The sequence below is a fragment of the Rattus norvegicus genome, chromosome 13 (genome assembly GCF_021556685.1).
Source record: "Rattus norvegicus strain SHRSP/BbbUtx chromosome 13, alternate assembly SHRSP_T2T, whole genome shotgun sequence".
Taxonomy (NCBI): domain Eukaryota; kingdom Metazoa; phylum Chordata; class Mammalia; order Rodentia; family Muridae; genus Rattus; species Rattus norvegicus.
In genome coordinates, this window is record NC_141546.1 from 40,452,373 (window position 1) to 40,469,653 (window position 17,281).

The 17,281-nt window shown below is 43.3% G+C and overlaps 1 protein-coding gene across 6 annotated transcripts in view; it reads right to left on the reverse strand.

Moving 5' to 3' along the window:
• Nckap5 (NCK-associated protein 5) overlaps window positions 1–17,281 on the reverse strand; it is a 901,285-nt gene that overhangs the window by 523,293 nt on the left and 360,711 nt on the right. For all 6 annotated transcript variants that reach the window (XM_087581938.1, XM_087581942.1, XM_087581939.1 and 3 more), the window contains one exon: window positions 16,530–16,593. In XM_087581938.1, the coding sequence (XP_087438064.1) occupies window positions 16,530–16,593 (64 nt within the window). The remainder of the gene's footprint in view (window positions 1–16,529; window positions 16,594–17,281) is intronic.

The window sequence follows — 17,281 nt, forward strand, 5'->3', positions numbered from 1 at the left end:
TAACACACAGGTCAAATGGCTCGGAATCTCTTTTAATTCCCTAGAGAACTCAACGCCCCCTTCTGGCTTCTTTGGGCACAGAATTCATTTGCACATAACACCTCCTCACAGCAAACACACACACACACACACACACACACACACACACACACACACCTCAAACAATAAAATAATGTTCTGTCACATGTCTACAAGTCTTTTGGAGAGTTGACACTCTGAAGACACTTTTTAGCTGAAGACTTGATCACCAACTATATAATTATTGGTCATTAAACAAAAGCTGTAGCCAAGCTTAAGGATGGTGTCAAATATCTATACTTGAACAACAGCAATGCACACACCAATGTATCAGGGATATACATGTATGCTACTTCTTGAGTCAATTCTACAGGTTAAAGGCCAAAGATACTTAAAAAAATGGTTAAACTTTTAATAACAAAACCTTTTGATCAACAAAACAACCTTGACATTCCAGACAGAGGAAACAGATTCTGTCTATTAACACTCCACTGATTGCTAAAGTATGCTCATTCTTGCGTGCGCCCAGTTGTTTCTGCATCACAAATCCTGTCAGTTGCTAGAGGCTGTGGCCCAGATTGAACATGTATTTATGAAAAGAAAGCCCAAGAAGTCTATACTTCAAGGTCAGGGGGGTAGAGGGATAGATCTTCATGCCAGTCACAACCAAATGATGACTATGTGGATTTCATGAGCTCTGGGTTTGTGAGTGGCAGGGAGTTGGGGTGGGACACTGTTGATGATGGAGGTAATCATATTTCTGTTTGGTTCAGTTTGAATACGAATTGTCCCCCAAAGGCTCACATTTAGTCCCAAGTTTAAACATTTAGTCCCAAGCTGGAGGCACTGTTTGGGAAGGTTGTGGGACCATTAGGGAGTGGCATCTCACTGGGATCAGTGGGTCACTATTGGGTGGGGTGGCTTTTGAGGCCTTATAGTCAGCTCCTACTTCCTGCTCACTCCCTGCTTCCTACATGTAGATGCAGTATGACCAGCAAGTCTCCTGGACCTGCTGCTATGTCTTCTCCACCATGAAGGACTGATTCCCTCTTCAACTGTAAGCCAAAATAAACTATTCTCCTTGAAGTTGCTTCTGTCAGGGTATTTTATCACAGCCATAGAAAGTAAGACAGACATCACTCTTTTATGTGAAGAAATGTATTATAACTGTTGGGGAGCTGGATGAAGGGAAAAAGATTTGGAAGTATTGTATTCACATTGACAGGCATGTGTCTGTGACTAGACTTCACTCAAGCCACTCCATTCTTCACCAACATAGGTATGTCATTGGAGTGACGCGTTCACACTGTCACTGTGACATCTGAACAGAAACTGTGCTAAGGTGTCTTAAATGGAGCCCCCCAGAAATCCATACCCACACTTCGTCCATTCCTGGTGGGGTAACTACTCTGCCAGCTTCCAGCAGATTAAGTCCTACCACCCAGGCCTGCCTTCAGCAAAATCCAACAGGCTTGACTAGCAACCTCCCTTATCTCTGTCCCTCAGCTATATGTCCCCATATTCCTTTGAAGAATGTAAACATAATCATATAAACATGAGATATGATATAATAAAGTAAAATTGAAAAATAATGAAAATATTTTTCATCCATGTCTATATTATAGGTCATGTATTATATATGTTGTAACATGCATATTACAAGTTCTTTCACTAAGGCTAATATATAATAAATGGTATATATTAAACAATTATTTATGCATGATATTAGATAAATATATTTCATATTTATACAACTCATAACTTTATATATTTATATAATATATATTTATATAAGCATAATAGGTAAATAATATATTATACTTTATCTAATACATGCTAGATGTTATAAAAATATATTACATATATGTTATTTACAATGACTGTATCTGATTTTAGGCTCCACGTGCACACTGACTGGACTTAGCTATTGATTCTGTGGGTGTATGCAGTGAGTGTAAGACATTACAGTGACTTACTATTCAGAGATATGCAAATGTTTATCCTCCGCAGTACCTGCCAGGCCTGGCCCTTCTACCACAATCTTCCTCCTCCTTTTCCTATCCCTTTTATCCCATTCAGTTTAGTTTCTGGCTTATCCTTCACAGTTCTCTTTTGCATAAATAACTAAGCACATATCTGCTTATATGGAGTTGCCCTCCATCTTTAAACATTTTTAAACAAGTACCCAACTCTATTATTATATATTTGGTTTCCACTTAAAACCCCTATTAGGAATATGTGAGTTCACAGGGGTTGTCCTTACTCCCTTTTCTCAACTACCCAGGAATATACTGTGTAGACACAATATTCAGTCAGCCTGTCTTTCATGAACAGGCAATCATGCTAAATCTAAAATTGTACACTCATAAACAATCCACAAGTAACACAGTGGGATGGACAGGTGACTTGACGGATAAAGAAACTTGACCGCTGGCCTGATTGACCTCAATTGGATACCCAGGACGTACATGTTAGAGGAGAGAACATTGACACCCATATCCCTGACCTGCACATGCATGCTGTGAGATGGGTGCACCTCCACAAACACACTCCATACACAATGTAACACTAAAGGAGTTTTTAAATCCCTACAATATAGAATACCCGCACAGATGTGCACTGCGTACTCACATCGTCTTGGAGCTTTCTAGACACAAGGTAGGCAAACTGGAGGCAAGCACATGGGTGACTTTGTTGGGTAGCAGGAAATCCCAAGGAAGTGCATGCATGTATACTGCTCCAGGCAGCAGAACAGGTCGGCTTCCCCATCATCTTGCCAACAGAGGGTGATGTGAAATCCTCTGGCTTTCACTAGTTAATGGGTGAGATATGGTACCCTCCCAACCCTTTATTCAAGAGGTCTAAAGTGATGACTGGACTTGGCTACCACTCTCCTTCTCCAGGGGCATTCCACAAGGCTGTGATGCATTCTCTTTGTGCCCCTCTGTGCTATTTCAGTCTACACAGGGGGTGTTTATTATTAATATTTGCTTGTTCGTTTGATCTCCATCTGTCTGTGTGCACAGGCGAATGTACATGTATGGAAGCCAGCACACAGCCTCAGGTGTAATTCCTCAGTAACACCGTATACCTTATTCGAATACATGCCCTTTGGTTGGCCTATGGTTCATGCGTTAACTAGACTGGGTAGCCAGCAAACCCGACAGACAATCTGGCTTCCATAATGCTGGTGTTACAGATTACCACACCTGTTTATTACCCAAGGGTCCTGAGGACACAAACTCTAGTCTTCCTGCTTTTGTGGCAAGCTGCTGTAAACTGAATCACCTTGACAGCCCCTGACTTCCAATTTCTAATGTTTCCCCATCATGTCCTTCATTAAGGGTTATGTTTTTTGCTTTGTGTACATCTTCAGGGAAAAGTCTCAGATTTTTACTTGAAATGTATCAGTTTACAGTGAGTCAATTTTTGAGTCATTTAAACAGTCTTTCTCTATACTAGCATTAAAGAAAAACTAATGTTTGTCTTTTTCTAGAGCTTGAGTGGTTTCTTTCTTATGCTTCTACCTCTAATGTATTTAAGTTTTTTTACTGACAGCAACTTGAAGCAACAGAATTCTTGATGGTGGGGCTGCCGGGAAGATGGCTCAGTTGAGAAAATGCTGGATCCACAGCAGCAATGCAACAGGGCAGGCAGGGTAGGCGCTTATCTGTAATGCTCGCCCTGGATGAGGGTGGAGGGGGCAGGACAGGTAGATAGATCCTCAAGTTTACTAGTCAGCCATGCTAGGCAGCTCTGTGAGCTCCAGGTTCAGTGAGAGACCCTGTCTCAAAAATAATGTTTAGAGCAATTAAGGAAGAGAGAGAAACATAAAAATACACATGCATATAACACACACACACACACACACACACACACACACACACACACACACACACAAATGATTTCCTGAGGGTTAAGCATCTTCTCTTACCCATTTATATGCACTAACTCCTGCAGTTGGTATTTCTGTTTGGGGGAATACTGAATCGGAGATCTATGTAGTCTAAGTAGACTCCCCTCTTACCCACATCTTCTTTCTTCTGCTCCATACCAGTCTCTGACTTCCTCTCTCACTCTGCAGATGGGAAGCTAGAACCCGAATAACAAGCCTAATTGGGTTAGGGGCCACAGCAGGATGGCTCTTTGACAGTCCATTCTTTATTGGAGGGTGTGTTCTCATATCCACATACCGGGCTTCATTGTGAAGGACAGACGCCAGTGACCATGATGAATCCATTCATATGACTCGCTTCCCCATTCTTAGCACCATCTGAGTCTGTTAGAAATGTTAACCAGGGGTTTAATTTCTCTACAGAGGGCTTTAAATTAATTAGGGGTTCGCATGCTAACAAAGAGCCTGATACATCCATAAATCAATCTGGTGTCTGAGGGTTGCTCAGAGAGGATGTCTATTCATGGAGACCTCATGTCCAGCATCCCTGTTGGGCTCCCAACAAAAGGGTGCAGGTGTGGAATAGGCCACTGTGACCAGGAAGCACCAATAATTGTCCTGCATCACTTAAGCCACAGCAGGTAATCAGCCAAATCAAAGTCCTGGGTGCCCAGCCAGTCAAATCCAAGTCACCATGAAGACGGCAGTGTATCATTTTAGCCCCGATCAGTGAAGAGCCCTAACACTGTGATTTGTTTCATACCAAGCCTCAGAATTACAAGGACACTGATCAAAACGATTCCCTTTTGTTAGGAACAGAAAGTAACAGATGGAACCACTTTTTAATGTGCTGAACGGGAATGGAATAGAATAACCTATGAAATTGCCAATGGCTTTTATTGAATACACTTGCATTCATGTTTGCACACACATGGACTGCGCTGTTTGGAAAGACTGCTATTCAGGGCCCTTTCACTGAACACAGTACTTGGACTTTTGACTCCACTCTAGAACTGCAGAACAATGACTCCCGAGTTTTAAACATTTCCACGTGGCAGCCGTTTTGTTTCCCCTGAATCCTTTTGTAGTAAAACACCTGAGGAACAAAGGAACTATGGATTTGCCTTTAAATGGTTTTGTATTTTATCACATCTAAATGTGTGTAAAACAACCATGAATGAATATATATGCTTCAACCAAGTCCTTTAAAGCATTTAAATTGTGCCTACCTTAAATGTGAGGCTGGGTCTCTTTACAACCTCTCTCTCTCCAGTAAAAAATCTTTGTTCATTGACTTTTTTTAAACTCAACCCTATGCCCCTAAATTGGGGTTCTGAAATCTACATGCTACATATAATTACACGTACGCCCTGTAAAAGCAATGTTGCCTAATTAGTTCCTTGAGAGGAAAATGAGGTACCACAGCACCCCAGAAGCAATCTATCACAGGAACAGTTAAGAAATCCATAAGTTTAAAATAAGGCAAGAAAATGTGCTGGTACAAACACAGCTCCTCAAAATTTATGATGTTTTTCAACTAAACAATTCAGGGAACGGATGATTTTGGCTTAGAAATAAGCAGAAGGAACTCGGTGAGAATTTGAATAACACAGACTTTTTCCCCCTTACATGTGACATAAAAGGCTCCCCACCCCCAGTCGGCACTATGCACCCCCACAGACAATACCGTTTGGTTGGGCTCACAGTGATTCAGGTCCTGCAGGGTTCACTGCCATGGCAAAGCAAGCAAAGGGAATGAAGGAAATAACTGTGTGCCAGGGAACAGGGACCGAGTCATACCCGTGATCCTGGGAGCAACTGAATCAAGATGAATGTGGGAGGGGCTGTCAGAACCGCATGCCCAGGTCACTCATTTGTGGCATCTCCCAGCCTCACCTCACACAGGTACTCTCAGAATGTGTGCCTGCACCAGTGCCAGCCACGCTGAACACAAAACAGAGACAACCCTTCCCCCCCGTGTCACCCCATCCCTACAGAGCTGTCTTCTTTTCCAGTCTGCACTTACACAATGAGTCTATAAGAGAGTGGCGGTTGATCTTTGAAGTCTCTACTTGGCCATTTCATCATCTGTAGTTGACATTTCCTTACTTGGGAGAGGTAGTACAAGACATCCCCAGTACAAACATGAGAAGGTATCAAAATTTGAAAATCCCCACGTGGGCTGGGGAAGATGGCTCAGTGGCTACACTCGGCTCTTTCGGAGGACCTAAGTTTGGTTCCCAGCATCCACGTTAGGCAGCACAACTGCCTATACGTACAGTTGTGAAACCTTCCCTTGGCCTCTACAGGTATCCACACTCATCTGCACACACCCACAGAGACCACACATATACAGACACAGGCACACACACAGAAAGACAGACAGACAGACAGACAGACACACACACACACACACACAGGAGTAAAATAAATGTATTCTCAACAGGCTTGCGAGCTGCCTCAATGGTGCTTATATTTTTAGCCTGACGATATGAGTCTCCCACAAGCTGTCCACTGATTCTACAAGAGCGTCATGGCCCATGTGTACCCTCACACCCACATACATACTAAAATCAATCAATCAATCAATCAATCTTTAAGTAGTTGGGTGTAGTGTGGAGGTGCATTCTTATAATCCCAGTGCTGACAAGGCAGAGGTCAGCCAACCCCTGGGCCTTCTAGGCCAGCCAATCTAGATTAGCCTGCTTGGTAAGCTCTGGGACAGTAAGAGAACCTATTTTTAAAAAAAAAAGTGGAAAATGCCTCAGGAATGAAAGCTGAGATTTTCCTCTGGGCTATATATACAAAGGTACACACATACATACATACACACCCCCACACACACACATATAGAGGGGAGGCAGCAGTGGGAGGGGAGATGGGACTTGTGTCTTAGTCAGGGTTTCTATTCCTGCCCAAACATCATGATTAAGAAGCAAGTTGGGGAGGAAAGGGTTTATTCAGCTTAAACTTACACTTCGCTGTTTCATCACCAAAGGAAGTCAGGACTGGAACTCAAGCACGTCAGGAAGCAGGAGCTGATGCAGAGGCCATGGAGGGATGTTTCCTACTGGCCTGCTTCTTCTGGCTTGCTCAGCTTGCTTTCTTATAGAAGCCAAGACCAGGAGCCCAGGGACTGCACCACCCACAATGGGCTGGGTTCTCCCAGCTTGATCACTAGTTGAGAAAATGCCTTACAGCTGGGTCTCATGAGGGCATTTCCACAACTGAGGCTCCTTTTCTATGATAACTCCAGCTTGTGTCAAGTTGGCATACAAAACTAGCCAGTACAACTTGTCTCTCTCCATTGGCAGTGGAGAGCTCCTGTCCAGCCCATACACTGTTTGGTGGGATACAGAAGAGGAGTCTAGTGGGGAGATGGGATTTTGACAGTACTTGTTGGGTTGTGAGGCTCCCCATCATTCACGTCAGAGGCTACAGAGGCCACAATAACAAAACATTCCTTCCTTCCCATCCAGGGTGGGCCAGAGGGGTCCATCTTGAGAGGCAAACGTCCAGTCCTTGTCCAGCAGTCATGAGAACCTCTCCTCTATAGCATAAAAGCTGCTTAGGAATCTGAGCTGGCTCTCTAGACTGATAAGCCAGTCAGCAGACACCAGGAAAGCAAAATGCTGAAATTGGGGTCTCTTTACATCATACACAAACATCCCAGTGTCCAAGGAACAAATGAATCTCTCATCACGCAGCTACCATCACCTGGGAGTGAGTGAGGAAATGTGGTTGGCAATGACTAAAAGGACATGAGATGTTAGAGTTGCCATGGAGAGGGACTGAAGGCGGTCACGACTCAAATGCTCCCACGAATGGTTATGGTCACAGTTCAACAAAATCCTAAATTCCTACGCATGAGGAAAGGGAAGCCGTAGCACAGAAATAAAGATATAACTAGGAACAAAGTGGTAACCAATGGTGGGAAATTCACTTCCCGAAACACAAAGGCCAAGAAGTGGGTGATGGGCAGAACAGCGGGGCATGGAAAGAAGGGGTGGATGGGAAGATAGAGTGACCTGAAGAGACAAGAGACGGCTCAGCAGCAAGGAGCGTCTACTGCTCTTCCAGAAGAACTCAGTCCACTCCCAGAACCTACACGTGCCTCCCAACCACCTGTGACTCCTATCCATGGGCTGTAAATCCATCTTCTGGCTCCTTCTGGCCTCCACATGCATGCTGTACACAGACACACAGGCATGCAGACAGATGAGTAGACAAACAAGTGGAAAATAAAAATAAAAGACACTTAAGGAAAAAGTAGACAGTGTGAATATTAAGAACTGGATCTGACCAGTTGTGACAAAGTGGCTAAACGGGATGATGTGGGTTTCAGTAAAACAAGCTAGACACCGAGAGGAAACTCTCACTTACATGTGGCATCTACACGAAGCTGAAAACAGGGGGTGTAGAAAGGCAGGTTCCAGGAGTTGGAAAGGTGAGGTAGGAGAAGAGAACGATACAGTCCTGCAGTTGGAGTGGCTCAATAAAGCCAGACCTCTGGCTGAGGCATGAGGACCATTTTTCAGAATACTTCATCGAGGGTGGGAATTCTGCCAACGGACTTTGTTTCTCTTACCAAACACACACAAAGAGTAAACTAGGAAGGCAAACATGGCTCTGGCAGGCCTTGCCCCTCCCCAATTCCCTCTGCCTTGCTAAAGTGTCAGATCACATTCCTAAAGGCAGCCCCCAAGGTCTATTTGCTTACTTGGCCACTTCCTCCTTCTGAGGCTGACCGCCAAGATAGAAATGGGAGACCACCAAGCTCCAGCTACCAAAGTATTGAAGGTTAGCAATCAAAAGTTCCCCTTTGACTGCTCTAATTAATAGACCCAGTCAAAACAAAGCAACTCATGCTAACACTAAACCCCTAAAGCCCTGAAGGGTTTCCCTTTTTCCCTTTAAACTGCCATTTGCCTGTGGGCCATGTCTGTCTCCTCTCTAGCCAGAGGTAGTCTTTTCTTGCTCCCAGGCAAGTATCCCTTCCCCCTCTCCCTTGTTCCAGTTCCCTTCTCCCTCATCCTCTGTCTCCTGTCTCTGTCTCATTTGCTGTCCATTTGTCTTTCTGGGGCAAATCTCCTTTGTGCTGAAAACCTGGTCTTGATGTGTCTTGCACTGATCCATGTATGTCCTTTCAAAATGGAAAGTGGGCGAGTGGTGGATGGATAGGATATAAAATGACTGTGTTCATGTAGGAAATTACCAAAGAATATATGCTAAAATGTAATAAATTACAGGCCATAGATGTTAATTTGCTTGACTATGGTAATCACAATATATACTACAACATCAAGCAGTGTGCAGTAAGCACAACAAAACGTCACATGATAGTGGGGAATAATAATGCTTACCTGTCATCCAGCACCTGGGGAGTAAAGACAGAAACAGGAGTTCAAGGCTGGCCCTCACTACATAGAGAGGTCTGTACTAGCCTGGACTATATGATCCTGAGAAAGAAGTGAGGGAAGGGAAGAAAAGAGGGGAAGGGAGGGAAAGAGGAAGGAAGGAAGGAAGGAAGGAAGGAAGGAAGGAAGGAAGGACAATGCTTATTTACAGAGTGAATCCTAGAACAGCAGTAAGAAAGAAGAGCTTGAATTAATACAGTAAGCCTTAGTGTTTTCAAAATAGTTTGACAATTGAAGCAAAAATAATAACACTGTGTGACGTGTTTCTAAAAGTACATGGAGAAAAATCAAGACATTTACATTATAAATGGGGGAGGGGACAGGCAGAAGAATGAAACTTCTCCAGTCAATCAATGAGCTATGTTGTGGATTTGGTCTAATGTTTGTATTATGTTAATTGGGTTCCCAAAATTGCAAGAGAATCCACATGTAAGACACTGAGGGTCTCTACCCCAAGTTACTTCTGACTGGTAAATAAAGATGCCAGCAGCGGCCAATGGCTGGGCAGGGAGACAGAGGCAGGACTTTACTGGGAGAGGAAGGACTTTAGAACTGCTATGCCAGGAAAGGAGTAAGGACTAGGTCTGAGAGGTACAGAAGAGAGAGCAGCATACCAATCATGTAAGAGCTGGGAAAGAGCGGCCCCACGCCCCCCTCCTCCCCGACTGAGTCTAGGGCAGCAAAGATAGAATACAGAGTTTAGTAAGTAATAACTCAGGAATAGGGCAGGGCTAGGGGGGGAGGTATTAGCCAAGTGTAGGTTTGGGAGTGGCACAGCCATTGAGCTGTTTAAAGCAAGCACATTAAAATATAAGGCGGTGTGTGTGTGTGTGTGTGTGTGTGTGTGTGTGTCTGTCTGTCTGTCTGTCTGTCTGTCTTTGTTTCAGGAACCCAGAACATTGGAGTGGGTAGCAAGGAACAGGATTTGATCCGTCAATTTGAGCAGCATTAATTGGCAACTGCAACAGAGCTATGTGTGTGAGATTATAACTTGAGAAGACACTAAAAAAGACATCCAGACAGAGACACTCAAAGAAGGATATAAATAAATCACAAGCGATCCTAAAAGCTGTTTCAACACCCACAGGATAGAAGCAGGGGAGATGATGAAACGTAAGACGGGAGAGCAAAAACAACAACAAAGGACACACAAGCTATGAGACATCAGTAGCTCAGCTGACAGCAAATGACCTCTAAACACCAATTAAAAACTCAGAGTTCGGCCCGGAGAAATGGCTCAGTGGTTTAGTGAACACTTGTTGCTTTGGCTGAAGACCCAGGCTTGCATTGCGGCATCCACACTGGGTAGCATACAACTGCCTATACCTCTAGTTCCAGGGAATCCAATACCCTCATCTGACTCCTACACATACACGCAGAGACACAACACGCATACATAGATAAAACTAAAATCTGATCCATAGAGTGGATTTGAGAAAACGATCCAGCTGTGTGCTGCTCATAGAAAACTCACTCTAAGTGTGAACGGGTGGGTTAAAAGTAGGAATATGAGGAGAGGATTATCATTGCCACCTTGACCCAAGGGGAAGTTGGAGGTCATCCATTAACCCCTAATATAGAGACTTAGAGGAGCAAAAACGCAGAGACAGAGAAAAACATCACAGCTGCCTCTGAGACTCGCTTAATTCATTAATATGATCATATACACTTGTGCCTATTTTCCTTCCTCCTTCTTTCCCGTATTCATTCCTTCGCTGCTGAACACGAAACAGCTGCTGTATTCTGAAGTACACACGGGTGTGCTTGCTAAAGGAAATAATGAAGGGAAGGCAGCCAGGAATTATGGCTGCTGTGCCATTTGCATGCATTCCAGTCTTTGGTGAAAAGGGGAATTTTCCAATCAAATTGCTAATTATCTTTAAAAGGGTGGTTTCCTTAACCTACCAATAATTTTATAGAAAATTAAGCATGCTGAGGATGCCCTATGTATAAACTGAATTTGTGATTACAGTTGCTACGGATAACCGTCAGCGAATTCATTACTTTCACGTAAGAATTTTGAATTAATATACATATATAACTACCTACATATACATCTGTATTATATATATGCATATATATATGCATATATATGGATGAATATGTACACCCACATTCACACACACACACACACACACACACATATATACACTATTGTGTTCCCAGTATACACTTAGATAAAATGAAACTTAACCACACTTAGATAAAAATGAAACATAACCTTGGCTCTCTCTCTCTCTCTCTCTCTCTCTCTCTCTGCCTGTTGTGTAGCAATTTCCTCCCAGATTGAAACATTCCATCTCCCAGGAAATTTTCTTAAGACATAAACAACAAAAATAGCTTCAGGAAGTTCCTGAAACTGATCAGATTCACTAGGCCCTTCCCTCCAAGAGTAAACAATAAAGATGCTGAAAGCTGTTTTCAGACAAGCCAGAGTGCAAATAAAAGGCTCAGTGATCAGCCGAAAGTCCCTGGACAGAGCTTAGGCCAACTGACTCACCTAGAACAGATGTTCTCCATCCTGTAAGCTCTGCAGTGTGTTCTACACTCCCAGTCTTTATGTGCTGTCAGCTCTGCTAAGCTAAGATTTGGATACACAGGGTTACCTATGGTAACACCTCATCCATATTCCTGTAATTCATCCCATAAAGAACTTTGGTGATACCCATTCCTTGGAATGTGAGCACTCTATCTGGTGTGTGTGTGTGTGTGTGTGTGTGTGTGTGTGTGTGTGTGTGTGTGTGTGTGTGTGCGCGCGCGCACGCGTGTGTATGTGGTACTCTGTTGTATCTCCCCAGGAAAAATGTGTGATACAACAGTGCTCCTTAAAATCAATGAAACTAGCATTAACTCTGATCGAAATGATCTGAAGACAGTTACTCTAGATTTGAACTTGATATCTCATTTAGGGCTGTAAGCTCCATTTGCACACTATCGAGCAACAAAGGGCAGGGCTGGCAAATATGATGTTGCAGTGCAAATCAAATGAATTTTTATCTAATTAAAAACAATGGCTTTGGCAGGGACCTTTCCTTCCAGAGGTGGGGAGGCCAATTCCTGCTGCTCCCTGCTGTGTCTGGCTTCTGCCTATAAAGCCCCAGTTTGTTCCCTTATCTTGAGAAAAAGATAAGGGAATTAAAGTTCCCGGCGTCTGCAAAAAGAATTAGGATATGAAGGCGATGCCAGGGAATGATCAAACCATGCCTGAGATACCCGGGAGCAGGAGAGCTCAGGAACAGCCCCTTGATGCTGCCATGACTTTACATGCTCGGGTCTAGTGGCACGGCATCCACTAGACTGTGAGGACAGAGGTACAAAGAACTGAGCCAGGGTCTCACGGTGACATGTGCCCAAACCCACACAGGTCCACAGAGCTATGAATGTCAGAAGGTGAACTCAAAAGAGGACCATGTGGCCCACATTTAGTGTGGTTAGCTGGCAGTCTTGAAAAAAGAAATGTCAACATTTTCTTTAGGATTCAGGATTAAAACAAAAGTAAGAGCCAATGGCTAAAATATTGAAAGAAAGCCCTGATACTGAACACAGGTGTCACTCCTGTCCCCAATCATCTAAATACTCAATGCTATTCCTAGTAAGCCTTGGGGCATTTCTTCAGAAAACTGGCCAGCTGACTCCACTGCTGTGTGGGAAACAGAGGGACGTGGGATGTGACGAAGTCAAGGAAACAACAAAGTCAGGAGACCCACATGGCCTGGTGTTCAGTCTCACTAGGCAGTCACTGCAATCAAATAGTCCAGTGTTTTTAAGGGAGAAAGAAATAGATCAAAAGGACAACACTCAAAGTCAGGGCTAGAGAGATGGCTCAGCTGTTTTTGCAGAGGAACTGGTGGCTCATAACCACCTGTAACTCAGTGCCAAGAAGACAGACAGACAGACAGACAGACAGACACACACACACACACACACACACACACACACACACACACAAAATACATTTTTAAAGTATTTTAAAATGCCAAAGTTAGGTATAGATTTTTATGTATAGAGGAAAATGGTTTTCAGCTTTGGTATGGAAATTCAAAAGAAGATCATTTTTAACTGTCACACGTGAATATTGACACTGTTTATGTCAACCTGTCACACTTACAACAGACAATATTTAAGCACCTGTGGATCACTGACCTAAGCACATCGTTTTCCATGCAGAGGAAAAGATGATAATGTTTATAAACATAAAATAGGAAAAGTTCTTCCAGTATAGAAACTACTCATGTTAAATAAAAACAATCCAATATTGACATGTTTCCAGTCATCCAAAGGTACCGTTCTTTAAAGGGAGTGGCACATGAATGAGTCGAGGGGACTGGCCACACGTATTGTGTTGAGATATGGGCTAAAAAAAAAATCAATATATACAACTGGACGAAGAGGAAAAGCAGCGTCACTCCTTCAAATAGGCAAACCAATCTACCAGATGTATAAGTTTGTATCAAGTGAATTATAAGCAGGCAACATCTTTATCATAAAGGAAAGGAGAGGCAAATCACAGAGAGCTGCTATCGCATAAACTACAACAGCGACAATGACAGCCATCTTCAACGCTGGCAAGAGATCAGTCACCAGAACTTTCCATGACTACATTTATTATTGACACTTTGTATGCTACAGTGCATGTTTGGAGGTCAGAGGACAAGTTGGGGGAGTCCATGATCTCCTTATACAATGTGGGCTCTGGGGATAAACTCAGGTTGTCACAATTGGTGGTAAGCACCTTCATCTGCTAAGCCCTTTTGAGATTGCCACCTTCGCTTCTGACACAGAGTCTCTTAATGAATTTGGTCAAGTGGGCTAGAATGGCTTGTCACTCTAACTCAACAATCCTCCTGTCTCCACCTCCTCAGTGTTTCAATTACTGGCATGAAGAAGCACACCCAGGGTTTTATATGGGTTTTGAGGATCAAACCCATGCCTTTCATGGCAAGCAAATTAATAAATGAGTTATATTTCTCTAACCCCCTAATATTCCTTATAAATGTTTATGGAGTCTTCATTTACAACTGGGGAAAGTGGTAGAGTTTAAGCACTTTCATACTATGCTATTATCTTTCTTTTACTCATTTCCTTTCCCCACCACCCCACCCCTTGCTTGTACCCCACTCTGTCTGGCTCCCTCCCTTTCTTCCTCCTCCTACTGTCTTAGCACATGGTTTCATTTCCCTGCCCTATCAGCTCTCTTCTTTCCCCCACCATCATCTCCTTTCCAGTTTCACAACATGCATACAGTTACACACAGACACAGATACACACACACACACACACACACACACACACCCCTTTAAACTTAGGTTCTGCATTTAAAATAAAATGGAATTTATCTGTGTATCCGGATTATAATGATTTCCAGTTGTATCAGCTTTCCTACAAATGTCATGATTTCCTTTTTCACCACCTTACCAACAGGCTGGAGTTCACGTTCCATGTGTGTGTATGATTCACACTGCACACATGGGTTCAATGGGTTCATTCCTGCTATTCACAGGTAAACTTTTGCCATGAAATGTAGAGTCCTACACTGGACTGTAGATCACAGATGGGTCATGGTGCAATCTTAGTAAAGTCTGGGATTTAATTTACAGTAAACCAACAACACTGATCTCTCTGTTAAACTAAAAGCATTGATCTCTCTGCTAGGGTGACTGCACCACAGCCATACAAGGTGTTGATATTCGGGGGAGGTGGATGAAGGGCTTCAGATGTACTGTTTGTGTAGATCTAATGATATCCCAAAATAAAGAGTTTAGTACAAATGAAACCCTCTTGAACAAAGAGGATGCTCATGTGGTTAATACTTGATATGCAGCTGTGAGGACCCACATGGGAGTTCTATCCCAGAATCCATCTAAAAGCCAGAACGTGGTGGGATGTGTTTATAATCCCAATGTCTGGGAGGTGGGGTCAAGCAGATCTCTGGAGTTTGCTGATTGGCCAGCACAGCCCACTTGGTGAGCTCCTGGCCAGTGAGCGACCCTCAAAACACAAGTGAAAAGTTACCTGAGGAATGACTAGGCTTCTGCTCTGCCTCCAGAGCTGTCTATACCGTAGTGAGCTGTCCAGTTACAGAAGGCATGGTTTACCACTCAGACTTTTATGTTTCTCCAACTTGCTTGCATAGACCTTGCTCAAAGATACTTCTGTGTGGCTGCCTCAAATTGTTTGAACATTTGACTCCTAGCATAGTGGTGTAATTTGCCTTCCCAAAACTAGGTCAGCACCTTTCTGGTTCCCTGTGAACTTCAGATAGATTCAGCATCTAGCCTGTAGCCCCAGCTCTTATACTCTCCATCAAGAGAAGCAAGGGACCAATGACTCTAACAAACTTCTTCCTCTTCTTGGTGGATGAACTTAGCTCTCATGGAATCAAATAGAAGCAGGTTTTGTGGGCTGCAAACGAACACCCTACTACGTTTCCATAGAGAATAGAATCTTCTGCTGAAGATTCACACACCTGCTACTGTCTTGCCAGAAGGAGGGCAAAGTAAGAAGGTGTGCTAGTTTTTTCTCAGAGATCACAACAGCACTTAATTCTCACACACAGGCTCCCTGGGTACCCAGACAGTCACCTTGGATGTTACAGTGACACCCTAGCAGATACTCAGGTGGAGAAAATGGTCTATAAAATTACGGTTAGGTGGACCAAAAATTACATATTGATTTTTTGGGGGAAGGGGGTATAACCATTCAGAAACATAAGGAAGCATCAGTTTTCCTAAGAAGTCAAGCTAGAAAGGACAGGGTGAATACAGGACACAGGAGGAAGAGAATAAAGGGCAATTACAAAACACCCAGGGGTTCTTTCTGTAATGCATTTGGTTTACCTTCGAATAACAGAAAGGGTTGAGTTATATTCAACTTTACTTATGTAAAAACATCTAAATTTCTACATTTACAGACTTGGCCTGACTATCCAATCCAGATCGTCAAAGTGCAGCCCTCTACCCTCTGAACATTTGAGTGTTATTTCAAATCTGGATGTGGGGGTCTGCCTGCCTGTCTGTGTCTCTCTGGCCTTCCGTGGCAAAGCTATCTAAACTGAAATAAATACATCATTTACAAAGGTACGATCATGGAGTTGACTACATGTAAATATTTGGCTTCGACATGCTTGCTGGTGCTAATGCTTTTGGAGCCAGAGCTCTCAGGACGGGAGGTCAAAGGGCGGGAGAAGAGCTAAAACTCACCATGGCCCCTTGGCTTGTCCTTTGGGCAACTTCTCTCTGCAGCCTGGCCACAGCCAGCTTCTCCCTGGAGAGACAAAAGCACATGATCAAGTGACTGTTCTCAGGTCTGAGATACCCCCCAAATGGCTGGGAAGTATTTTTTGAGGTCTCCAAAGGAGCCGAGTCCTTTAATTCCCTCCTTCCCTCCACCGTACTTAATATGAAATATTTAAAGTAATTGGTCACTGGGGCATCGTCTCTGTCCAGCATCACAACACTGGCTCTTTTGTTTTGGAGTTGATAATAGAGGAATTCATATGGAATGCTAGATTAAGAAGTGTTCCACTGACCTCATTTGCATAGATCCTCTGTCACTTTCATGTCTGAGGCTGTTTCATTACTACTTCTGCATTGACTTTGTTTATAGATTTTTAATTGTTTGCTCTTTTCCCTTTATAAGAAAGCTGAATTTTAAAGCAAATAAAACATAATTCTATACCATTTTTGAAATGTTGCCTGTTCTCATATGAGCCTGAAAGCTGTGTGTGTGTGTGTGTGTGTGTGTGTGTGTGTGTGTGTGTGTGTGTGTGTGTGTGGAGAGAGAGAGAGAGAGAGAGAGAGAGAGAGAGAGAGAGAGAGAGAGAAGGAGGAGGAGGAAGAAGAGGAGGAGGAGGAGGAGGAAATAGGGTAAAAGTGGCTAAGTGGACAACTGAGCTCTGAGTTGGGATAAGATAGGATCAAATGTTGGGTTTCCTTACATCAAAGTCTAAACT